Source organism: Apteryx rowi, unplaced genomic scaffold (assembly GCF_003343035.1).
Source record: "Apteryx rowi isolate R43461 unplaced genomic scaffold, aptRow1 scaffold_946, whole genome shotgun sequence".
Lineage (NCBI taxonomy): Eukaryota > Metazoa > Chordata > Aves > Apterygiformes > Apterygidae > Apteryx > Apteryx rowi.
Genome location: NW_020451256.1, coordinates 135,688 through 162,138, shown reverse-complemented (window position 1 = coordinate 162,138; position 26,451 = coordinate 135,688). Strand labels below are relative to the sequence as shown.

The following is a 26,451-nucleotide window of genomic DNA, read 5'->3' as shown; positions in this document are numbered from 1 at the left end:
AACATAAAAACAAAGGAAATTTCATCTTTCAGACAAGCTGGGAAGAAGGTGGCTAGTTTTATTTGTGCATCGTGTTTCTAAATCTGTCTATACCTATTCTAAATCTCTTACAAAAGGCTATATAGAGTGCAGCAAGATGCATTTATGCTTCAGATGGGATTTATTTATTTGTGGCTGAGATTTCAAGTAAGCTTCTCAGTCTATGTTAATGTCTCTGTGGTTATGCATGAAGGGGTTAAGAGAATAAAGGAGAGGAATTTTTCATCGTGTTAACACATGCCAATAATTTATTGTAAAAACATTCTTTGTCAGTCTGGCTTGTAGCTAGATCTTATACTGCTTGACATACGAAGTGTGACTAAATCACAGACCATAGAAGTAAGGATGCAGATTAATAATGCCCTTACGTGGTGTTCCAGGAATCTATAAGAAGGGAGTGGGATATTCATTACTAATTATATTTATTCTCTTTCCAAGCCTGACTTTGCAAATTGCACGTATGAAAATGGAGCCCATGTAGTAAAGGAAAATACTGGCCATCACTGCAAAAAAGGGCTGTGAAGACATACATTAGGGACTGGCGATGGGGTGGTAACAACTTTTCAAAAGAATACCAGTAAAATCTGGTCTACTTGCTTTGCTTTTAAACTTGTTATTTAATGTGCCCTCAGCTGTGTATGAGGCAAGGAATTCAGTATACCTGTTGCAGGACTCCTTGCAGCTACTGAGTTAGCCTACTTCCCCAGCTCAGGAAATGGGATTTTTTTTTTTCATTTTATTCTTTTTTCTTCTGCCATATTGAACAAACTGCTTAGTCTTTTTGTACTGTATCCCTTCTGTAACATCAAGACAATAGCTTGAGAAATAGCTGTGGGGAATATAAAATAAATGTAATAGATACAATTGTTCTGAATGTTCTAAGGAGGAAAACAGCATTGGGTTTAGGGGGGAAAAAAGGCAGCAAATAAGTTTCAGGGTAAACAATAAATATTGCTGTGCATTTGAAAATGCACAAAGAATTACTTATAATTTTTTTCTGCTCAGGGTTGTCAGAGTGATAAAGACACATAAATTATATTTCTAAGGAACTATTCCAACTCCCACTGAAGTTCTATAATGCTCATGGACAACTTTAATCGTTACTGAAAAGCAAACCATTCTGGGATAGACGATAGCATGTTTTGAATGCAAAGTAGTACAGCTAATGAAGAGAGTTGTGAGCCAACACAGACATTAATTTTATAACCTAGAGGAATACCTTTTAGTAGCTGCAATAATCTCTCTCTTGTATGGTTAATCCAGCCCACAATTTCTGAACTGTAGCTAGTAAAACAGAAGAACTTGTACTTTTGGTGTGGAGAAAACAAATTTGATTTTACTTATATATTTTATCCCATAACTATCAAAGCTTGTGTGTGAATGTATTTTGCAACACTGGCACTTGTCTCACCTTGGGCTGCCTTTTAATAATGAAGTAGAAATTTCTCTTTCACCTTTTACTTGTACTCTATTCTGCAAGTTGCTTAACTTTGGCAAAAGTGGGTTTGTGCATTGACAGTATTGTATTTGGCCCATTAATTCATTTAAACTGGACCTTATGACATGATACCTTTTCAGTTAATTAAAGCCCACTTTGGTTGTTTTCTCTGGGTCCCCTCCTTTATCTGCATGTATTTTGCTTTGTAATATCTGGATTAAATCTCCCAAAGCAAATGGAGAAAATTGGTTTTTCTTTTTTGCTTCTGAGTGATTCTTAGGCATGTACTGTGAAAAAAAACGTTAGTTTTGTTTGTTTTATGGCGTTAGTTCTCCTGAAGCTATTAGTTAAGTGGGGAAAATATAATTGGATGGAATTCATCATTTTTCAGCTGATGTAAATGTGACAAGGATGAGAACAATGGATGGATTTTATTTATGATATATGTAACATTTTCCAGTAATACTTGGAAGAAGTTGCCAAACCTTGCCTTTTTTTAATTTTTTTATTTTTAACAAAAAAAACCACTTTGTTTTGGCAGTAATACAGTATGTATATTGAAGATGAGACACTGTAGTGGGGTGGTGGAGCTCTTGTGCCATAACCCTCATCATTTACATTGTGTTCCTTTATACTCAGCCGTACTTTTTCAGGTGGTGCTGCTTGATTGAATTGGGCAATTTCTGTAGATTTTTTTTTTTTTTTTATTTCATCATGTGTTAGTATTCATCACATTGTTGATTTTAAACTGCCAAAAGTAATATCTTGGTTTACTCTTTTGTTTTAAGTGTGGGCAATACATAATGGGATAATTGAATGAGCAATGTATTGCATAAATGCTAACTATTACTCTTTTTCCCTTGCGAATATTTTTGGACTAATTTTAGGGGGCACACCTTACCCTGGATGGATATAAAAGACTTTAAGAAATTGGTTGAGGCTTCCTGACTAATAGGCTGATGATTCCATTGCATAGTTCTGGCATATGTCAGATTATCACAGAAACTACTTGTAGAATGAGCTTGCAGTTTGTGGTCAGAACCACACGCGCTTGTTTGCAAGCCATGTGAATAATGAGAATGTTATTTTGCTCTTGACATAATACTCTTGATGCTGGGATTTGTATGATGGCGAGTACACACACACACAAACACACACACACACACATATGTTTGTTTATGTGTTTGTTTTTGTTAAACAGGTTCTATACAGTTCGCTACAGAGAAAAGGATAAAGACAAGAAATGGGTTTTTCAGCTTTGCCCAGTTACAGAGACCGTGGTGGACAATCTGAAGCCAAACACACTTTATGAATTTGGAGTTAAAGACAACATAGAGGATAGTATTTGGAGCAAGACTTTCAATCACAAGACAGTTCTGTCTAGTAAGTATTTAGCAATAATTAATAGATACCCAGTTTGACAGCTTTTCTTTTGCTATCATAATACTATTTAAAGTAAATTAGTGATCAATTTTTCCTTGTTTGGATTCCATGCCTATGCCCCTAACGAATTGTTTTAGGAATCGGTGAAACTAGGAATAGTATGTATTTGAAAAACTACCACCTACTCTTTTGACAAGTGCTCTCTTCTCTTTGCAAATAATAGGGGATCTGCTGCAGATTGACACAACTGTAATAATGATTGGTTTAGATACATGTAGCATCTTGTTTGTGTATTGTTACACCTCTGATTGGTTCCCAAGCTTTCTTCTTTGGCCTTGCATAGTAAGATCAGAGCTAATTTGAGTTGATGGAAAGCACTATTCTTGCCTGAATCTTATTTTATATCTGCTTGTAAGTGCAAGCTGGTTAAAAGCTAGACAGAGCCTGTCCTATCCAGCATGCATCACAATGGGCCCCATATTTAGTAGCAATAAGTAAAAACTGAATTTTGACTTAGAACTGGATTCTCTTCAGTTTAAAATAAGTAAATAACTAAAAAGAGCCTTTTATCATTCTGCTGAAAAATTCAGATTGAAGTTAATTTTTGATCAAGGAATTTTACAAATGGTGTTTGTGCCTATGCTCTGGTAATCTCTCATGTTTCACAGAATTACAGAATGGTTGAGGTTGAAAGGGAGCTCTGGAGATCATCTAAGTCCAACCCCCATGCTCAAGCAGGGTCACCTAGAGCACGTTGCACAGGATCGCGTCCAGGCGGCTTTTGAGTGTCTTCACAGGTGGAGACTCCACAACCTCTCTGGGCAACCTGCTCCAGTGCTCAGTCATTCTCACAGTGAAGAAGTTTTTCCTCATATTCAGATGGAACTTCTTGTGTTTCAGTTTGTGCCCGTTGCCTCTTGTCCTGTCACTGGGCACCACTGAAAAGAGTCTGGCCCCATCCTCTYGACACCCTCCCTTCAGATACTTATACACATTCATAAGATCCCCCCCCTCAGCCTTCTCTTCTCCAGGCTGAASAGGCCCAGCTCTCTCAGCCTTTCCTCATAGGGGAGATGCTCCAGTCCCCTAATCATCTTCATAGCCCTCCACTGGCCTCTCTCCAGTAGTGCCATGTCTCTCTTGTACTGGGGAGCCCAGAATTGGACACAGAACTCCAGATGTGGCCTCACCAGGGCTGAGTAGAGGGGGAGRATSACCTCYCTCGACCTGCTGGCAACACTCTTCCTGATGCACCCCAGAATACCATTGGCCTTCTTGGCCACAAGGGCACATTGCTGGCTCATGGTCAACTTGGTGTCCAGCAGGACTCCCAGGTCCTTCTCCACAGAGCAGCTTTCCAGCAGGTCAACCCCCAACCTGTACTGGTGCATGGGGTTATTCCTCCCCAGGTGCAGGACCCTGCACTTGCCTTTGTTGAACTTCAGGAGGTTCNGTCCTTCTCTGCAGAGCTGCTTTCCAGCAGGTCAACCCCCAACCTGTACTGCTGCATGGGGTTATTCCTCCCCAGGTGCAGGACCCTGCACTTCCCTTTGTTGAACTTCATGAGGTTCCTCTCTGCCCACCTCTCCAGCCTGTCCAGGTCTCTCTGAATGGCAGCACAGCCCTCTAGTGTATCAGCCACTCCTCCCAGTTTTGTCTCATAAGCAAACTTGCTGAGGGTGCACTCTGTCCCTTCATCCAGGTCATTGATGAAGAAGTTCAACAAGACTGGACCCAGTACCTGACCCCTTTCCATCACAGAAGTCTATCAGATTGGTTAAGCATGATTTCCCCTTGGTGAAGCCATGCTGACTACTTTTGATCACCTTCTTATCTTCCACATGCTTAGACATGACATCCAGGATGAGCTGCTCCATCACCTTTCCAGGGATGCAGGTGAGGCTGACTGGCCTGTAGTTTCCTGGGTCCTCCTTCTGGCCCTTTTTGAAGACTGGAGTGAGATTGGCTTTTTTCCAGTCCTCAGGCACCTCTCCTGTTCTCCATGTCCTTTCAAAGATGATGGAGAGTGGCCTAGCAATAACACCCACCAGCTCCCTCAGCACTTGTGGGTGCATCCCATCGGGGCCCATGGATTTGTGGGTGTCAAGTTTTCTTAATTGATCTCTAATCCGATCCTCCTCCACCAAGGGAAAGTCTTCCTTTCTCCAGACTTTCTCTGTGGTCTCCGGGGTCTGGGATTCCTGAGGGCTGGTCTTAGCAGTAAAGACTGAAGCAAAGAAGGCATTCAGTAACTCTGCCTTCTCTGCATCCTTCATCACCAGGGCACCCACCCCGTTCAGCAAAGGGCCCACATGTTCTCTAATCTTCCTTTTGCTACTGAGGTATTTGAAGAAGCCCTTCTTGTTGTCCTTGACATCCCTTGCCAGATTTAATTCCAAATGGGCCTTAGCCTTCCTCGTTGCATCCCTGCATACTCTGACAACATTCCTATATTCCTCCCAAGTGGTCTGTCCCCCTTTCCACATTCTGTATACTTCCTTCTTCTCGTTGAGTTTTGCCAAGAGCTCCTTGCTCATCCACACAGTTCTCCTGCCCCCTTTGCTTGACTTCTTACTCATAGGGATGCACCGCTCTTGAGCTTGGAGGAAGTGATGCTTGAATATTAACCAACTCTCTTGGATCTCCCTTCCTTCTGAGGCCCTAACTCATGGGATTCCTCCAAGTAGGTCCCCGAAGAGGCCAAAGTTTGCTCTGCTGAAGTCCAGGGTTGCGATCCTGCTTATTGCCCTGCTTCCTCCTCGCAGGATCCTGAACTCTACTATCTCATGGTCACTGCAGCCAAGGCTGCCCCTGACCTTCACATCTTCAACCAGTCCTTCTTTGTTTGTTAGTACGACATCCAACAGCACACCTCTCCTCGTTGGCTCCTCCACCACCTGTGTCAAAAAGTTGTCATCAATGCTCTGCAGGAACCTCCAGGACTGTTTGTGCCTAGCTGTGTTGTCTTTCCAGCAGATATCRGGGTGGTTGAAGTCCCCCATGAGAACCAGGGCCTGTGACTGTGAAGCTACTTCCAGCTGTCTGTAGAAGGCCTCATCGACTTCCTCTTCTTGATCAGGTGGCCTGTAGTAAACACCCACAACAGTGTCACCCATGCTAGCCTGCCCTTTAATCCTTACCCATAAGCTCTCGACTCGCTCTTCATCCACCCCTAGGCACAGCTCAATACATTCCAGTTGCTCTCTCACATAAAGAGCAACTCCATCACCTCACCTTCCTGGCCTGTCTTTCCTAAAAAGCACGTAGCCATCTATGACAGCACTCCATATGTATGCTATTGTTTGAATTTTCATGGAGACAGCATATAGCATCTCCAGCTGTTCTCAGTCATATTTCAAGATTTTTTCTCCAAAGCCACAGGGCAGTGTGCAGGCAAAGTGGCACCAAAGCAATCATTGAAAAAGCCACATACTGCTCAAAAGATTACTGCTGTCATGGAGGAATTCTATCTTATGAGAGAGGCTTAACAGACTTTGTCCAGTCTGATTTATTTTCCTTGAACATTTACATAAAGAAATTTCTGAGCAAGATGTTTATCAGAAGATAATGTAAATTTTTATCCTCAGTATTTTGAGCTTGACTGGAAAAATGAAGAATGGGAGGTCTCGTAAGAGAGCCCTATTCATGTGAGATTTCTGAAATTTGGGTTGGACCTCAGTTTCAAGCTATAGCCAAGTTACACAGCTCAGTATACTCAGGATGAGGGAGGGGAGCTGTAGGTCGGCTTGTAACACTGCAAAAGCCCTCATACTGTGTAAATATTGCTGGCCTGCAACATGAATTAGAATGCTGTAACTTTAAAGTACCTGCCCAGTCCCCTTAGAGTCGTTGAAGCAGTCCAGAATAATGCCCTTGTTATACTGTGAGCTTAAAATGGAGAGTGGTGGTGGTCTTTTCCTGTGCCTATCCCATAAAAGGAAACATTGCTTCAGAGCACTAAGTAAAACTTACCAAATGGCAATTTTTCCCAGATTTTAAACATTTTCTAGGAGACTGTAGAGCAAGTGATAGAATATGTTCGAACACCTAGAGGGGATAAAGAGTGCATAGTATTTATAATTTAATATTGTGTTCAAGATAGTATGATTAAAATGTGTCCACTGACATCAAATTTGTTGTTCTGTAAATCATGTATTTCTAAATAATATTCTTATGGACATCATACTTTTTTATATGCCAGAGGAATCATTCTTGTGAGTTGTGAAAACAGAATGAATTGGCTTGAAAGATACTTTCTTGTCAGAGTTTATATTCTTTTCAGATGAGATTTCTTTTTTCAAGAACATAAACTTGTATGTTTAGTAGGTTCCACTGCAGCAACTAAATACTGGGGGCTTGCTATTTCCCTTTATGTCTACATTCTGTAATCCCAAAATAGTAAGCATTTTCTGGTTATGGTCCAAAGAACACCTTCTGGACAACATAATCCTTCAAGGAAAGGGCTAACCATCCAAACACAGTTTTTAGTTCACAGCTCAGTGAGATGACGGGATGTAAAAAGTGTGACAGATGATCAAACAAATATTTGCTTAAAATAGATCATTATTTGTCATTGTCCAGAGATTAATTTCTTGGAGGTCACAAATTAAATTGCTATCCAGCCCATTAAGCAGATAATGGGCTGGTTGTAAACAGAATGAACACTTAATTCATGTGCAGTTACATATTTGGAAAAAACAAGTTTTAACAAAGATATTGTGCCATGAATATTATGAATAGCCTGGCAGATTAGAAAAGACCTAGTGAAATAACGCTCAATGAAAGAAAGCAGCAAAGGAAAACAGTCAACTGTATAAAAGATTACTCACTTCCCATTCATCTTTATTAGTTTTATAGATAATCAATAAGTGCTATGATTCTTCTGAAAGGCAAAAACCACTACTCCAGATCCACTTTCTAATAAAATATTTGTAGTTTATAGAATCCAAAATTCTTTTAGAGAGTAAAAAAGAAAAATAAAAGTAGTATATAATGACCAGTAAATCGGTGATGTTTGCAGAAGCATGAAGTCAGCGTGAGCTTTGTCAGTTTTCCCTTGTCTTCAGGCCAGTAACAGGTCCTGTTCCTGAGAAATACCAAGCACTTTGAAAAATCTTTCATGAGAGCCTGTCAACCTAAATGTCTCTCAATTGAAAGTTCTTTACAGCTGATTTTTTTTTTCTGTTGTTTGCTCATTTTGGCAAGAATAGGGAGGAAATATATCAACATTTACTTTGATTTTTGTTTATGGGCCTGTCAACTTGAAAGGAGTGGAATAGTGTCCAGATGGAAGATGTAAACAAAGTTTGAAGCATCGTATTAGAACATAACATTGTGGAGGTGGGGGAAAGGGTCTGTTACTCCTTTGCGTTTACAGCTCTGTCACAAGAAGCTTGGGAGACTAAGAAGCTTCAGTAGCTGCCATGGCACACCTGGAAAAGCCTAAGGAGAAAAAGGGGAGAGTCAAATCCTTGAGTTACTTTGGTCATCTTTGAAACAAAGGAAACCATGTCAGAGCCAGAGAGAAGTGATATGCGTGTTTTGTATTACTGGTGCTAAGTGCGTATTTTTTTCGTAAAGGTGAGCTTAGACAGCAAAACTATTGGAGAGCTTAAAACATGCTGTTTTCAACCAGTACCTGTTAGTGGTACCAGCTTGACAGACTGGGTTGCAGAAATTCCTCTTCTTTCAAGTTTCTTTGTTGTAGATCAGCTTTTTCAGTTATATTAATTTTATTAAAGAATTATCTTAGGCACCTCTGACTTAGGAAATCCCAAAGACCACTTCAACTCTATTACCCCCAGTGGTAGAACAAAAAGAATACACTTGATTTCCTCCCTATCAATACAGGAAGAAGAGACTTTGCAGATTAATGAAATAAAAAAAGATCTGGAGAAACAGGACCAAATAAAACTGCTACAGAGTGTATTCTTATACCTTATTATTAAGTCTGCTTACTTTTTTAGCTATTGAAAAAGCTATTTACAATAACTGAATAAGCTTGTTTTGCTTTTCTTTGAACAAAACAAAAAGTAATTTCATGTATTTATTTCTCTTTCTATCAAATCAGATAAAAAAGTAAATGGACAACTCCAGAATATGTACAAGTTGGTACCTAATGCCCAAACACAGGTATGCAAAAATAGTCTATTATTCTTGATAAGAGATTTGTATTTTGTATGGTCAATTTTTTTCTTCCCTATTAGAGTAAATGAGAAAGAGATTATGGCCACAGCTCCCCAATACCAGAAATTTGTTAAATCTGAGACTAAATACTTGTACAGAGAAGTGTTTGTATGTATGTATTGATGAAATGATTGAGAGCTGTAGCTGAGATGACCAGACCTACTGTTTCTGAGTTAAAAAAGATGAAGCTGATAGTTTCAATATGTGGATTCTAAATGTCAAAATTTGCTTATTCTTTTCATCTTGTAGTAGTCAGATTTGCTTACCTGTGATACTTGTGCTGTTTAGATAATTTTCTGTAGTCAAGACTGTCCTTGAAGAGAATCCATTTTGCGATAGCATAGGGCTGTTTTTTCTCAGAGGGATCTTTTCTATATTCAGGTCATCTGAAATCATTAGTCTTCCTATGGAATTCAGTAGTAGTTCTCTCATATGAAGGAAGCGTTTGCAGAACCAGAGGGGGCTGGAAAGGGCATCTTAGTTTGCTTATCAAGCTTGACAGGAAATTCATTAAATCTTTGCAGGTGGCAACCTAGAATTTCTAACAGTTTCATTAAAGCATTTGAAGATTTTTGTCAAAAATAAACACCAATATTTATTCATTTCCTCATTTCTTTTTCTCATCTGGTATTTGTGATAACAGCTACCAAGCAAGCATGGGTGGGATTCACAGATTCATAGATTCACGTATACAAATACTTTTTACTTCCAAGAGCTGAAACAAAAATGAAGGAATGGTAGATTGAACCTGTTAGTAGACTAGTTCTAATACAGTGGAAAATTATTCATGACTCCTGAGCATTGCCTTCTCTTATATGGGATTCAATTGCTTTCTCCATGTTTCTTTTCCTTACTTTTTGTTCAAAATGCAAGTTTCAGCGGTTAATCTTCTGGGGTTTGTTTGTTTGTTTGTTTTTAAGGTACTATTCATGAGATAGACTATGGAAGAACTTCCCAAGAAAAGTTGTAGGAATCCTTGTTACTTCAGCCATTTAAAAGTGTTAGCTCATGAGTGATTATTTTAAAGAAACAATCCACTGGTCTGTTCTTCTGTCTGTTCTGTTCTGTCTGATTTTTCAATTTTTTTCATAGTAGGAAATGGTCATGCATGTTTTTTCATTGTGCATACTTAATTTTGTACAATATTGTAAACTGTCTGTAATATTGACCTGGAAATCCTTCAGGAATCAAACCACAGTCTATGCATTTTCTTCTTGGAGGAAGAATTAGGTATTAATTTAGGACAGTAATACTTTAACTATAGCATTACATGCAGAATTGGAGCAGTAAAAATTGTGCCACAGTTATTGGAAATGTAGTAATGTTTCCCATTGAGGAGAAGATGTTTTACCTGTGAGTACTACACAGCCAGTTGGTTGGATATTCAGGAAGGTACTCATCTCATCATGTTGTTGATGAAGACACATCTACTGTTCTTCCCATTGGTCCTGTAATCTCAAGCTGTCTTTGAAGTTGTATGTGGCAGCCCAAGACCAGGTAATTCATTCTGGCATCCAGGGTGCAACCTCGGTTCTTTTCTAAACCTGCTAGCAAGCCCTGTATGCCAAGACCTTAACTCTGCTGCGCCAGCTTTGTGACACCAAGGATTCCATTTATGCGAGAGAAGTCCTGAGAAAGTGAGCTAAAATAGTTTTCCAAATATTTGCACAGCTTAAGCACGTTAGGAGGACTGGGGCCAACATTTAGTCTTTTTAGTCAGCTTCCCAGGGTTTAGCTCCAGAGCAGTAGTGCTCTATTGCCCTCCACAGAAGTATCATGAAAATATTCTATAGAAGTTTATTCTAAAAGTTCTCTTACCATTCTCACTTCAGCATTGCAAAAAGCCATAAAACAAAGACTGGGAAGCAGATAACAGCCAGCCCTTAAGTTTACGGTATTACTTCAGTTTCCACAGTACTAGGTGGAGTATGTTTTGGTGATGCAGTTGCATCATCAGTGCAAAGTCAGAATGAGCATTATTTAGGCCAAACGTTGTTTGTGCCATATTTTGCTCCAAAGACTGGCTTACATCAGCTTTGTTCTAACTTCTTCTTCATAAGGACACGTTTTAAAGGCTGTGTATTAAAGGAACATTACTAGTCCATCTAGTCTTTCTGCCCTTTCAACACCAGTCCCATATCGGCTTGTGTTTCTTTTGGCAGTTTCATCCAGTATTTAAAAAAAAAAAAAAAAAAAAAAAGGGAGCGCTCTGGGGATGGTCATTCTTTTTCCCTTTGTAAAGAATGGGTGGTGGTAGGGTGGAGAGTGTGCAATAGGAATTAATTTCCTCTTCTGTCTGATTAGGTTACTGCAGTTTCATAACATCAGTCTGAAAGGTGGAGTCCTCTTTGATTTTTTTTTTTTTCTCCAGCCAAAGAGCAGCTTCTATTATTTGTTAAACTCCAGAGGAAAAAATGGCTGCTCTTTAAAAGCTTGATCAGTCCAGGTTTACTGTAATGCTTCCTTGAGGAGTCTCTCTTTTGTATGTTAGTTATTTGTGGCTTTTTTTGGTATTGGAATTCAAGAAAGAAGGAAAAATATAAGTGTCTCTGCAAGTAATGTTGCCATATACCTTTTGACAAAACGTCTGAGAAGTGCAGTCCTTTATACAATTTGCCTTAGGTGCATGGTCAAAAGTAAAGATTTGATACAGCTTACATCTCTACATTTTGACTGATGTTAAGCAGTACCTTATTTGCCATCATCCTTCTTTTACTGAGATGCCACAGTCACTTTAATAACTAGTGCTCCTAACCTCTGTGTGCTTTGTATTCTCTGTCTGGAAAACACAGTTTACACATCCATTCCTACAGATGATGTGTTCATGTTTTTGAAGTGGTTTGATCAAGTAGTAAGTTTTAGTGGACATAAAAATATCTGTATTAGGTGCTTTTTAGAGACTAAGAATGACAGGATTGACAGCATGGTGTTAGATTTCAAGTGCAGCAGTTGCAGATAGGTGCAGATGAACAGTGTAAGTACAGCAACTGCAGTACACATGGATTTCATGTCAGTAATTTTGACTGAGAAGCTAAATTTTGAAGTTTTGGTCAGCCATTGTTGTTCAACAAAGAACGGATGCTCTTGTCAATATGAGAACGTTTTACTAGTAAAAGGACCAATAATAATTATAATTTGAAGTTTTGCACTGGAGCTACATGAGTGCTCGGTAAGACTTGAGGGCTGCTTATTTAAGTAGAAGGACTCCTGATGAGAAATCTAACAAAATGGGCAGCTTCTTCTGATATCTGGATTTCATCCCACCTGTTAGTCACCTAAATACCAGCTCTAGAGTTACTTCAGAAGCTGAACATCTGAAACATTTTTTTCAGTAGAATGCAAAATAGAATGATAAGCCTTACTACTAATAAAGAAAAATGAGCAGTAAGAAAGGAAAATAATTTTGTATTCTTTATAAATGACAATGAATGAAACCTACTCTTAATTTCAAACCATGTTGATACCAATGCAAAGTTGTTACTCAGGGACAGACAGTAATAGCTTTCATATAATAAACAGCTACCTTCCCTTGTATTTTAGGATTCTTGGTATCCAAGGATACCCTTGGTATTTTAGGATCCTGTCAGTGCAGCCAGATGGTCTGCAAATGTGATGACTAGCTCTGGGGCCCCACCATTCATCTTATTTTCCACCAAATCATAATCTTAAGATTATGAATTGATCTATGAATATGATAGGGAGAGGCTCGTTAGGACTCCATGGCACAAGCATTTGTGACAATGGATGGTCTTCTGAAGAGAACTCCTGCAGCTGTAAAGCTGATCAAAAATAGAAAAAAGGACAAGCCATAGCTGATAATTTGATATTCCAGGAATTGCAAAGGACCCAGGCGCTCTGAGACACTGACTCATTTGGCAGAATACATTAATGTATCTTCATAGGAGTTCATTCTCATGGTCCCAGGCAGGGGCTGTAGGCAGTCTATTCTGCCTGTTGGTACAAATCATCTAGTTACAGCTAAACCCCGTCTATGTCCATCTGCTTCCCAGACTGCCAGGAATGCTCAAAATATGAGAAGCAGTGTGTAGAATTAAGAGAAAAGAGATGGCAATCTGCAGGTATAAAAAAAAATTCCAGACAAAATAACATGCTTTGTCTCATAACAAATATACAAAACCAGGAGTACTATAAAAGTCTGTAGTGTATTAATGTAACTTTTTTACATTCATACTCTATTCTTCATTTTCATTTAAATATCTCTGTAAATTGATAGTGAAAGGCTATGACACTATGCAATCATTTTCCCCTATTAGGCATTGTACCTGTGCATAAATATGCTCATAAATATGCAGGATATTCACTGTGCTGTACTGTACAATATAAATATTCATCTACTTTCTTGATAACATTTACATAAGAAGACATATCACTTGAAAAATATTGACATTATTCCTTTACATTTTTATGTTTCGTTCATTGTAATTTGAGTACTCTGTCAACCATTCATTTTCCCTTTGAAACAGGTTTTTTGTTGTTTTGGGGGTTTGTTGTTGTTGTTGTTGTTTTTGGATAGCATTTCTCAAGCCTGAGCTTGATGGTATAGGTTGATCAAAAAAATGTTAAAACAAAAAATGTGTTCCACAAGTGGGTCTCAAATGGCATCTTAAGAATTTGATGCTGAATTTTCATGCAAATGTTTTTTCCTATAAAGTAGACCAGATACAATGAAGTGCAAAAGAAACATTAACTGGTTCTGCCTTGAAAGTGGAGTATGTTTAACACAGAAAGGAAATTACTGAGTTCTTGTCATTCTTGTAACTCAGATATAACTAAAAAAAATTCCACTTTGTAATGCATTTAGCATTCCTATACTAGCGGCATTAACTTTTTCCAACTCCCCTTCCGGTCATTGTGTTACTGGTCTTTTGAAAGTTGTTTCTAATACCTGCATGTGGTAGTCAATACTGAAATACGATTTTAGAGATTTGCTGTTTTCTTCATTCTAAGAAATGTGGGGTCTGCTCACATGCTCCTTATTTTCAACATTGTCAAAACACTGGTAAGGATTAATATTTGGGCACAAACTAATCTGGGTCGAAGACAAGCGAACAGCAGAAAAGAGCAAGTATTTAGAGTAGAAGCGTGAGAAGAGTGTGGGTGGCTGGCCAATTATATCATGGAAGCAGTTTCACCAAATATGACTCTAAGTTAATCCACTTTAAGCAGACTGTGCACCCAAGAGTGATGATAGTTTACAAATGTACACCTGGTTCTGGAATAGTTTGTGTTGTAAAAATACTGTTTCTGAGAGTAAAATTTTATCTTGTAACCAAATTTGTAATTGCATGTGTTTCAGATGTTTTATTCTAGTTAAATGTCAGTGTTTCTTAGTTTTCTGGCCTACTCCCCGGTGAGTGCTCAAGAGATTCTTAAAAGAAGAAAGGATTGGGGATTCCTAAGCCATCAAATATTGTGTTTTTATGGAGCAAAATAACTTCCTTGAGCCAAATGAAGGAGATAGATAGATAAAATGCTTTATTACTATTCTAGCCCATGGGAGTTGAAGCAATAGCGTAACCTTCAGTGACTGGGGCCAGAGCCATATCCAGTGTTAACTTGGGGCAGGCGAGGAACTGGATTGGAGCCTTCTGTTTTTGTTAGTAGGAAAGTTGAATTACTATTATGGCAGTTATTCCAATGCTTTTTTTTTTCTTTGGTCTTCCTTCAGCTTACTCTAAGAGATAATAAGAAGTTAGTCCCTGTCACAATAATCAAACAAGGTAATTTTTTTTTTTTTCAACTGATTCATATGTTCTGCAAGAGCAAAGCAAGTACTTAAATTTAATAGAAAACACAGTATTCTGACTGATAAGAATGTTATGAGACTTTCCTTTTAAAATAAGAAGGACCTTACAAAACATCATTTTCCTTAATTACAAATACTATTAAGCTATTATCCATCTGTGTTAATAAAATAAGATACTAAGCTGCAATTTAAACAATGACTTAGCTGAGCTATTGAATGGATACCAGTCAGTTCCAATTTCTGCTTGTGTATGTTCTTTTGCTTCAATTGGATTGTCCAGGTATGTTGATATCCCAGCTGTGAATAACTTAATACTCAAGTATGAAAAGAAGCATCTATTTTGAAGACACATGAATGGCAGGGAAATGAGATGGGTTGGAGCTGGCCATGAGTTAACATAAGCAGAGAATGTCATTTTTCACCAAGGGTATCAACCTGGTATGCTAGGGGAAAGAAGAGATGCATGGTTAAGAGATGATGTAGAAAAAACACAGTTTGCAGTCTTAAACTAAATGTAAATATAGAAAAGATAAGGATGGTGTCCTCATCTCTAAGTATTAAATTGAGGGAAGACTTTCAAAATGCTGAGGCTTGTCTCAGTGTGATTTTGTTTCCCCGTTTCAGGTTTTTTTAAATGATTTTCTAATATGCCTGTGTTGTTTCCACAGTTATTCAAAATCGGACGCTGTCAAAGACTCCAGATAGTTCTTCTCTGCCAGGAGCAATATTAGGTGACTAGAAGATACTTTTATTATCTTTTTATCCTCTTTGGATGAAAATTAGAATTGTGTAAATACCTTTCATTTTTTTGCTCTTGATAGTTCTTTCCTTACATAGCAAGCGATATTTTGCATCTTAGTTCAGACTGTATTTGTTTATGGTGGTACAGATAATTCAGGGATGATGCAGTCTAAGGGAAACAGGATGGCTTTATTGCTAAAGAAGATATTGTTACTCTTTGAGCTAAGAAGTTCTTTCATACCTGTCTTTTTTTATTTTCTGAATTATTAAAATACTACCTCATATCATCTACAGACATGAACCTGTACTGACAATTAGGCTCTAGTAATGTATGTTATATATCTCAGGGCATTACTGTTTCTCTCAAGCCATTCAGTTCCATGCTTTCTGTTCTCATGTGACCTGCAGGAATATATAGCGTTGGTTTAGAACAGGAAAATGGGCAAACATCTATTATATAGTGCTTAGTGTCATGAACTAATACTCTGCCTGAAATATATAAGAAAGGCTCACTGCATCATGCATCTTGTGAGAAATTTATTCCTAGATTCAGGAAGGTGTTTAACCCTTTTTATATGGAACTACTTTGCATAGCTTAGAATTTGGTATAAGTTGCTTGATGTGAGTTTTAATATATTGACCAGAATTAAACAAATACTTATGAACCATATGGTTGGTGTTAGTTCTTCTGAGCACACCAGATAGAATGCCCCAGCGTCTGTGATACTATAGTATTCCAGGGTCATGTGCTCTAGTATTTAATTGTTTTACATTCTGCTTAATAGTGAAACGGTGCTAATACAGGGAGTGTTATAAAGGGGAAACAGCAGCAAATGGGATTAATAATTACTAAATAGAACTAACTCATTTCCTAGATACTCAGGCTAAACTCCCGATGGTTCAGCAGTAGTTGCTCACATATCTAGTAGTGCAGATTGTGTATTGATCATCCCTTCTTGAATTTATGGCTCACTCACCTTTCTGTGTAGTGCACCTTGTTGTTCCAGGTCTCAATGCAACTCAACAGAAACTTCCTCCTCCCCTGACAATAGACAACCTATCTCAAGCATCCAAGAAAAAAATGGGTAAGCAGAAATGAACTAAGCTCATATTGTTTGTGAACAGTATCAGAAGTGTAATGGTGTGAGAATGTATATACAAGGAGAAAAGTCCCTTTTTTTCCTCTTTTACTTTTCTTTTTGCACTTAATTAATGTTTAGTTTGGAATTAGACGAGTTGGTAGAAATTCACTTACTTTAAAAATCTGAACCCTTAAAAACTGGGTCAAATTTTTTTCCTTTCTTATTTCTGCTTTGTCTGCTCCATTGCTGGTCATGACACATTCTCAGACTGGTTTGCTTTGCTGCACTTGTTCCTGTTAAGACAATGTGTGTGTGTCAGAGTGGAGATACACAGTACACGGATATGTTTGAATGAACTGAGGCTGAATTCCTTAAAAATTAGTATCTGGAATGAGGAGGTATTTACCAGCATTTGACAAGCGAAGGCTGTTAGTATCAACTGTGGCTACTGAAAAATAAAGCTAAACAGGAAAACTTAATTGCAGTATTTGTTACAGAGCATGATTGAATCATGATAATAGAGTTCATCACATTGCTAACTTGATAACTGGTGCTTCTTTGAACAATAAACAGTAACGAACAAGGAGATTATTATTATTATTAGCCTGGTTTTAATATGTATATGATGTGCAAGTAACAAACAAAGGTGCCATTAAAAGTCAGTAAACGATATTTTGACAAGTCTGTTTGCAATACCGCTTCCTTTTAGAAAACCATATTATGAAACCTCCAGTTTTAGTTTTGGACTACAGTATCTAGAACTTGTTTGTTTGTTTTAGTTTTCTATCAGTAAAATTACACCTCTCTGCAAGAAAACAATGTTGTGTTTTAAAACAGGTCATTAGGCTCAGGAATGCATACAGTAAAGATAGTAGAACATGACTGAGCATAAGATGGGGAAAATGCAAAGGTAGTCTCAGTTGTTCCAGAGGCGTCCAACTTCCTTCAGATGGCTGAGTGCAGAACTTGCACTCCTAAATATAGATGCTCTGCTTTGTCAGAGCAGACGGTGTGATGGCAGTTTGGAGGCACTCTGTGTGGCAGAGATTACACAAACAGCTTTCTGAAAATAACTAGGGTAGACAAGTGATGTTCTGTTTTGTTTTGGTCCGTTTACTATGTGTTCCTTACCAGAGAATATCAAGTACATGGGTGTATACTCAGGGGACTGATGGATTTTAGAGGAGTGTAAAACAGGCAAGAGTCATTGCTTGGAAAGCAAAAATACTCTGACAAATAATTTAAATGTATAAAATAATTGACAAAAAGAAGTGAGTTTTCTTTCATATGATCCAAATATATATAAATGTCCTTCACTAATGTCTGAGAACAATGTGTGTCTATAATAAAATTCAATAAAACTTATGCTGTGTGTGAAGTTATGACTTCTGATGTATTGCAACTGCTCTAATTTTGTGTTATTTAGGAAAGTCAAAATAATGCACCACAGGATATCATATTTATTGAATTCTCTAAGTAGTTCTTTTCTGTTTACTTAGTCAAAAACTTGCTAGGTTTTTTTTTAAAGTAGTAATCCTAAAAAAAAACAGAAGAGATTTCACCGCACCGTATCAATTGCCTTTTTCATTAGTGAACGAAAACCAACCATTATTCATGTCAAAGGTAATTAATTTTCTCTATATCCACTACCAAAGCATTACTACCCCTCTGTATTTCAAACTAAATTCCTTTTAACAAATTAAATCCCATGATGCCCACTGCTGCTTTTATACAAATACAGCAAGCTTTGGACTAGAAGGCTGTTGTCCTATCACTGTAAATTGACAGATATAATGTGAAGGAAAATAAGGACATGATTGGTGTATTTGGAGATTTATTTAAATAGGTAGTTCTATATTACATCTTTGAATTTTGAAAAGCCTTATTACTGTTAATGCTGAAATACTAGACAAATTAAAAACACTGAAAACCATTTTGCACTGTGAAACTAATGACTGAGAAGGCATTAAATTCCTTACTGTAAATGTTATTTTGAAAGAACCTCACTATGAGCAAAACAATAACAAAAACGCATGCATGTTTAAGATAGCTAGACAGATGCTTGTACTGGGTGTGCAGCGAGAAGTTCATTGATTCTAAAAGGTATTTAGCTTTCCACATTTACCCATGTTGGTTTACTTTGGCAAACTGAAGTGAGACAGAAATAAATCTGTAGTGGAACAGAGCAGATGCAGCTTTGCTATTACTCTCTAACCTCTTTGTCCCTTTAGCTAAGAATGAAACTCGAGCATGGCCTGCTGAATCCAAAACACCAGAAGTTCAAGAAATCTCCCCACAGTCTCTGCCAGGTAATGAGAATTCTATTTTTAGAAACCTTGCTGAATATCTTTGCCAAATAATATGAAAACTAAAGTTAAATCAGTCTTTGTTACTTAATCTGCAGTTGAGGGTAGTAGTTGGAAGGCAGAAGCATAATGTAGCTGAATTAGTAGCTCTGAGTGGTACATGGAATTGGAATGTGGATAAAAATCTGAATCTGATTTTGGAGCAAAGTTCCAAATGCTCCAATGGCTAAGTTGGTAAAAACACTTTGAATTAGAATCATACCTTTGTGGGCTGCTAGATTCCTTGAAATTGTGAAAAATGGTGAACGAAAAGTCTCCCTGTGATGCACCTTGAACTTCTGACTTTCATAAAATAGCAAAGGAGGAAATTAGGAGTAAGAACTTTATGCAGAATGCCTAAGTGAGATTAAGATGGAATAGTTACAGTTTTGGCTCTGTTTTAGAAGTGCAGGTGATGACAGCATGAAGTTCCATTTAAGTTCACTTCTGAACACATTAATCTTGACCTCACTCTCTCTGTGGATTTACTGGTCCTATTAAAGTGAGTGGGGGCTGTTCACATACATGGGAAAGCAATACAGAATTTGATCCTAGATTCATATTCAGAGTTACATGTTTGTCAAATTTATGTAAACTTGTATATTTGGAAAGCTGAAGGTTTTTTTATCATCTACTTGTGTCTGAGGAAATACTACTTATTTAAGAGGGTATATTCAGATGCTAATTTCTTAAACTGTTTAAAATACATGAGATAACATTTTAAATCTCCCAAGGTTTACTACCTTCTTTTGCTTAAGAAACAAGTTAGTGTAACATAAGTAGACTCTTTTTCCAAGTTGTATGTCAAGTATAGCCCTATATTTTAACATTTGCAATCTGAACAAGAAATGGTTGGAGAAAACTATGTTTTTCAGAGTTAAATAATGAAGAGTTATTTTCCATTTTGTAGTCTATAGACCCAAATTCCTGATTTTTCTCTTTCCTCTATTCATTTTCTTTAGTCTGGTCTTTATGCTATAACTGAGAAAAGTATCGATTCTGCTGTCATTAGAGACAATAACAAAGCTTTTGCCAACTTCACTGCTGTCATCCCACCATTTCTTTATTTTCAGTCCTCCCCTCCCTTGGCATAAATTTCCATGGAAAGGCTGTTTAGTGAGCTCTTTCTTGCTTCATTTTTGCCAGGCTTGGTACAGTGTTTTCCACTTAAAAATAATTTACTCTTAACACAACAACAGAAATTTGTAATGGCCTTTTTTTCACTCTTTAAAATACTGTCTAACATTCTTCAAACTACTACTACATTTTTCTCTCAGTTAAATCAGGTGTAAGCCTTTTATTAACTTTACAGGGAAATTGGAGCCGGCCAACAGTTAAAAATATCAGTTCATTTGTCTAGGACATGGAAAAAAAATTTTTTTTTTTTTTGAAAGAGCAAGTTATTTCTTTATGTAAAGGATTGTGCCAAAAATTTATCAGTAGTAGATTTGTGAAGTAGCCAATAGGCTTGAAATGAAAAGTACTACCTGTGAATCCAAACTAGGTTTAATGTTCAATAGGAATAAAGCCTTTGTTGCCACGCTTGCCAAGCTCTGTTCTTTCTGTCCTGCTTTCTGGCCTCTGTTTGCCTTTGGAGGGCTTCATGTTGTGCTCGTGTGGGACTGAGAAGGAATGAGATTATTGTTGCCATCAGAATATGCAAATTCCAGCGGAGGAGGAAGAGAGGAACATGAATGAGAGAATTCACTGTCAGGAGAAGTTAGAGGAAAAATAGTTTAAGAAATGTTGCCTGTAATTTTCCTGTAATTTAGCTTCTAATGCCTAACCTTTTGCTTCCTGTATCTATTTTTGCAAAAATGTCTGCTGTTTCTTTACTTCATCCCTACAACATTCTGTGCAAGAACAGCAGAGCCTGGTTTCTTTTATCCCAATTGTAGGCATGCTTTTTCTTCTTCAAATTACTCAGCTAACTTGGCTGCCAGGAAACATGCTTCCTATGAAAAGTAAACCAGCTGATCTCTAAAAAGAGAGCTTACTGAATTCTAAATGTTTGTATTTGCTGCTGCTTTTTTTTTCATGGTTATATTTCAGCAATAAGAAATGGTAGCTTTTGAAGTACTTCTGAGGAGGACAGGTTCATTCTTTATTATCTTTCTAGATCTCTTATGGATGAACTTTCTCCCACAAGTTTCACAGAGATAAGTTGCGTTAGCTTCTCTATAGAACTAAATCCCTCTTCCATTGATGCTAGTAGCAGCACTGCCATTGACTTCAATAGAAGTTGAATTTGGTCCTAATAATGCAGCATATTTGCTGATTTCAGCTTTTGTGACACTGAAAAAATCTCCAAACCAGAAAATAGTATAATGTTTATAACCTTAGTAGCGACTCTATTAGTATTTAGAATTGGAAAACAGCATCTTATCTTCAAGAAATGAAATAATAAGCTTAGAAACCACCTGTTATGTTTTTGAATGAAGCATGCTTAGTACATTGTGGAAAAAGTACGGAGAAAGCATGCTGGAAAAGCAAAAATAACTCCTTCTATTGTAGCTCAAAATGAAAGCAATCTTTTATTAAACTAAAATACTAAAACTTATATTGATGCTGACCACCAATATTAAAGATCTCCTCTAGAAATCACCATGTGCTAAATGTTATGTTATTTACTCTATGGAAGGAATTAGTGCTCTTAACACATTCAAGGCTGAGGCCTTATCATCCTCTGTTTCATATGAATAAGCTTTTCCATTTTGTAACCTGAGATTACTAATTGCTTTTTCTTTATGATTGATTAACCCCTATGGGGCCTCCAACAGGATGGAAGAAAAAAAAAAACCCAAACTGATCTTGGCTTATATGCCTTAGAAATTAAATGGTATGTGTAACAACTGAAAGAGTATATTTATGCTCTAGCTTATTAAAATACGGTTAGTGATTCAGTTTAGGTACGCTGAATGATTGTTCAATAAACTGCCCATGCTTTACTCTGATTTAGAAATAGAAGAAAGAATAAAATCAAAAAGCGTATTGTATTGTTTTCTATTGTTTTTACTAGAGCTAAGGGAAGAGCTAAGGTATTATAGGTGAATCTTTTATTCTTTTCCTGCTAATTTTTGCATTAGAAAGATTAAAAAAACAGAATCCAGGGAAAATATTTGTATATACACTTTGTGAAAGTATGGATCTTGTTTGTAACAAATTTGGGAAGCTGTCACAGAAGCAGTTTGAGCTGCTGATCTTAGTGTTACTCTTTGTGACTTATATTTTCCTGTTGTCTATGTAAAACTGCAACAAAATAAATGCAAAACATCATACGGACTTCACAGCTGAAACCAAAATGAGCAATCAAATTAATGATAATGGAGCTGAACTACTGCAAGTGGCATAAAATGATGTCAGAGAAGAACAGCAGGCTGTGGGCAGTGGTTAAGCAAAAGCTCAGAGGGATTCAAAATTAAATCAAGGTTCTTTTTTCTAGCTGAAACTGAGAAAAACAACGGACCTGAGGAATTTAAATCGACACCTAAACCTGAATTGGCGCAAACTCAAAGCATACTGGGTAACTAATTTTACTGCTTTTTACTTTCTATATAAACTAAGTGCTTTTTTCCCCTCCAGCGGAATTTTCTACTATTTGCTCCATCACCTTAGTAGCAAGCTGCTGCAGAGGAAGTCCTAATTAGAATTTACTGGTTCTCATTGAGTTTCCAGCAACTTACTTGTATATATGAAGTGTAATGCACAACGCATCTAGCTCCAACAGTGCTGTGGCCGTTACATGTGTGATTATTCCTCTCAGACTGGGTGATTCAATCTTTTTTTTTTTACCCAAAGTAATGCTTTCTGTCTTTTCTAGGTGATCTGAATGACTGATAATGTCAGTAACAGGAACCTCAGTGACTGAATTGAAATAATGAGTGTTGCTTTCTGTCTTTTCTAGGTGATCTGAATGACTGATAATGTCAGTAACAGGAACCTCAGTGACTGAATTGAAATAATGAGTGTCTTGATTTTTTTTTTTTTAATGACAGTTTCATTTAGGTAGCATGAACAGTGATGTAAAAAGAAAGTATGATATTGTATGGGTCATGATCTTTGTATTTGTCCTAGAGACAAAAGGGCTCTAGTGATTTTTTCATAGAACTGTCTTATAATGGAAGATTTGTTATCTTCGTAAGAAGTTTTATTAACATTATTTGTTTTGTGGTTTGGAGCGGTATCCACATTCTTCTTGCATTCAGAATTCTGAATTCTCCAGTGTTGATTTAGTTGCCTATATTGTAACCTCAAAACCATGCAAAATTATGAACGTGAACCTAAGCTTGAGGTTATTTTTTTAAATTTTGGTTACATTTTCTAAAGCCCAGATGACATAAATGTGGGATGATGTATGATAAAGAAAAAGATTGTGAGCATTTGTCAACATCAAAATACAGATACACCACATGAAGAGGACACTTAATGCTTTTTCATAAAAATATTTTTAAATATTCCTGTTGATTCATGTCAATATCATACTCTCTCTTTTGTCTTGTTTTCACTTACAGTTGCAAGCAGGTTTCCAGAATTTACTAAAGCTAAAACATCTCTCCCTCTTCAAAACCCCTGGGGAATACTGGGTGGGTAATAGTGACTTTTTTCCCAGTTCATTTCAATCAAATTTTTAGTCTTCTTTTTTTTTTTTTTTTTTTAAAAGCAAGGTCCACCTTCCTGGTTTTGTGCCATCCTTTTTAAAATGAAAATATGAAATTTAATCAAGATGGATCTCAGTTTAACTCCAGTCTAGGTGGACATAGTTGTTGATGGATGTTCATTACCAATTTCCTCTGTTTGCTGGTTCTTATATTGTGATTAGAGAAAACTGAGATTTGATTTATATTCCACACACTGTTTTATATGACAAATTTAAAGGACTTTTTCTAACTTGGAACTTTTTTTTTCCTTCTTTTTTTTTTTTTTAATATTGTTGGTTTCAGTGATGAATGGTTTAAGCAAAATATAGTTCCATGCTGTGTCTTGTAATGTTCTTCATCAAATAAAGCCTTGATTATTTCTTTTATCATAGCTTCTAATGAAATACAGCCACTTCCTCCTGGATCCAGAATCTCTGATGCTCCAAAAAGTCCACTGACAGAACTTGGTAATAACTTTGTTTGTAAATTTGAGTAAACCTCGGTGACATATTATTTGATTCTTTTGTTAGTTCTGTGGCTGGTAGGTCAAAACACTTCAACTGCAATAATACAGTTCTACGTGTAAAATATGACAGCCCTTAGTGTTTTCTTCACAAAATTTGTAAGTTTTTCCTTTCATTCTAAGTCTGGTTTTGTTCTGTTGTAGTGACAGGATGCTCCAGATTAATGCTTCATTAAAAAAATAGCTAGTGAAGATGCACAGGCTACCTTTCAGCTGTGGAATGATGATGGCAACTTACACTTAGCTAAAACCTGCACTCTTGGTTTTGAAATTTTCTTGGAGGTATCCCTATCTGCTTCTGAGATTGCATGTGTTTCACAGCTGAAGTCCTGTTCCATTCAGCATTAATTCTGTGAATTTTCATGCAGTTTGCTAAATACTTGTATATTTGGTTAAGATAGGGCCATAATTTGTACACACTGCTGTGGTTTAAGTATTCAGAAATGTTTGTTTAATTCTGGTTTCATGAGTTTTCTGGTGATTAACTTTGGGACACTTTAGAAAGGCCTGATATTTGAGAGAGTATTGCACCGCTCCCCCTTCCAAAATAGTTTCTACCTGTGCCATTATGGATTGTGACTTTGTTTTCGCCTCTTCTCTAGAGTTAGGTACAGTTCACTTGTGAGTGACCTTGGGTCAATATGGGTTTATATTTCAGTAAATTTTAGTCAAGCAGTTATCATGTAGTAGTACTGTTTTTAGACCACATATATTTATTTAACTCAGTCTGCCAAATTTTGAGATCATTCCAGGAACAGCTCTTACTTCTTGAAGTGTGTATTTGAACCAAGTAGAAGCTGAGAATGATATGCACAGTTTGTTCATGATTTGTTTTAATTTTTGACAGCTCTTGTCTGGATATGCTTGAGGGGATGAGGACATCTCTTTGTTTCCACTGTAGTAAAAGATGGTTGGTTAAATAGTTAGAAGCAATATTGGAGCAAGAAAGACATTCAGTGATTTAAGAACATATTTGATAGAAATGTAGCTGAAAACCTGAAAATCATTAGGGATAGGAAAAAGCTTTGCTTTGTGCTGGGTTATAAAAATTAAATCCTACCTTTGTCTCAGTGGTAGAAAATATTACAATAGTTATGGTAAAATACATGTTTCATTTGAGTATTTCAGGGTGAATTTGTTCTGATTTTTTTCTATTCCTGCTAAATAGTTCCAGTTAGCAAAAAGTGGGATTTAATTATGCGAGGCTGGGCCCTGCTGCCAGGTCCGCTAGACCGTCTGCTCCCAGGGAAGGCAGTGCTGAAGTCAGGGATGTTCCATGAGAGGGGGGTTTATACATAGGTGATTTCTCTGCACTGTGCCTCTGCATGCTTTGATTGCCTCCTGTCTATGTGATTAAAACACCGGAGTTCTAATTTAGAATACTGCAACTTTTGAGCATCTTTCTTGTGAATCTTAAGTGTTTCATTTGTGATCCCATTCTTTCTCTGATGAAATACGTGGGAAAACGTTCATTATAATCCAAATAACCAATGCCTGTAACAGTCATCATGATGCAACATTCCTCCTCAGTATAGTATCTGAAGTATTCTTACTGGCAAATATCTTCTGAGACCTGTTTTGTTACAGCTTTTTAAAGATTGTGTCTGTGGTAAAGAACCTTTAGATTAGTCATAGCTAGAAGGTGTTACATAGCTCCTAAAATCATCAGAGAAAGCAAAATTTAGTTTCTGAAGATTGTGTCTGACCTGTATTCTGCCATAGTTCCCCAGAATTTTTTTTTTCTTATTTATTTTTGCATCTAGATTATACCAGAGGGAGACATCCCCTTTAATTTATAAACTTCTGGGTGGTCAGTGTGCTTTGTGTTCCAAGCTTTTTGAAAAGATAGCTTTGTTAACATGGCTACAGAGTGTTCTAATGCCTTTGGGAGATCTCTCATAGTTCTTACTGCGTGTAAGTGGAATTAATGAAAGCTCTTGTTGCCAAATACTGTGACTCATACGGCTTTCGCTTGTATTGTTTTCTTCTCTGTTGAAATCAGGATAGTAACCTGGGATCATATTTGCTAATGCAATAAGTCTGATTGAAGTTAGATTGGAAAGCAGAGCCAACATAGGAAACAAAAGCCTGCTCACTCGTTAGCTTATATTTATGTTGTATACATTAAAAATGAACCCTACACCTAGCTGTTTGAGTATTTTTTCTCTAAATCTTAAGCATTCAGAGAAATTCAGTTTTAAAATTCTGGTATTACTGCTTTTCAAAAAATCACATCTTATTAAAAAGCAGTTAGAAAAATAGATGGAATTTTCTCTTTTAAATTTATTATAACCTAAATAGGCATAAGTG

General features: G+C 37.0%; 1 protein-coding gene across 1 annotated transcript in view; it reads left to right on the top strand.

The window, feature by feature from the left end:
• ABI3BP (ABI family member 3 binding protein) overlaps positions 1-26,451 on the top strand; it is a 177,355-nt gene that overhangs the window by 48,193 nt on the left and 102,711 nt on the right. Inside the window, exons 6-13 of the mRNA XM_026092199.1 lie at positions 2,679-2,860; positions 8,931-8,992; positions 14,736-14,787; positions 15,482-15,544; positions 16,544-16,639; positions 18,868-18,945; positions 22,424-22,504; positions 24,011-24,085. Of these exons, the coding sequence (XP_025947984.1) occupies positions 2,679-2,860; positions 8,931-8,992; positions 14,736-14,787; positions 15,482-15,544; positions 16,544-16,639; positions 18,868-18,945; positions 22,424-22,504; positions 24,011-24,085 (689 nt within the window). The remainder of the gene's footprint in view (positions 1-2,678; positions 2,861-8,930; positions 8,993-14,735; positions 14,788-15,481; positions 15,545-16,543; positions 16,640-18,867; positions 18,946-22,423; positions 22,505-24,010; positions 24,086-26,451) is intronic.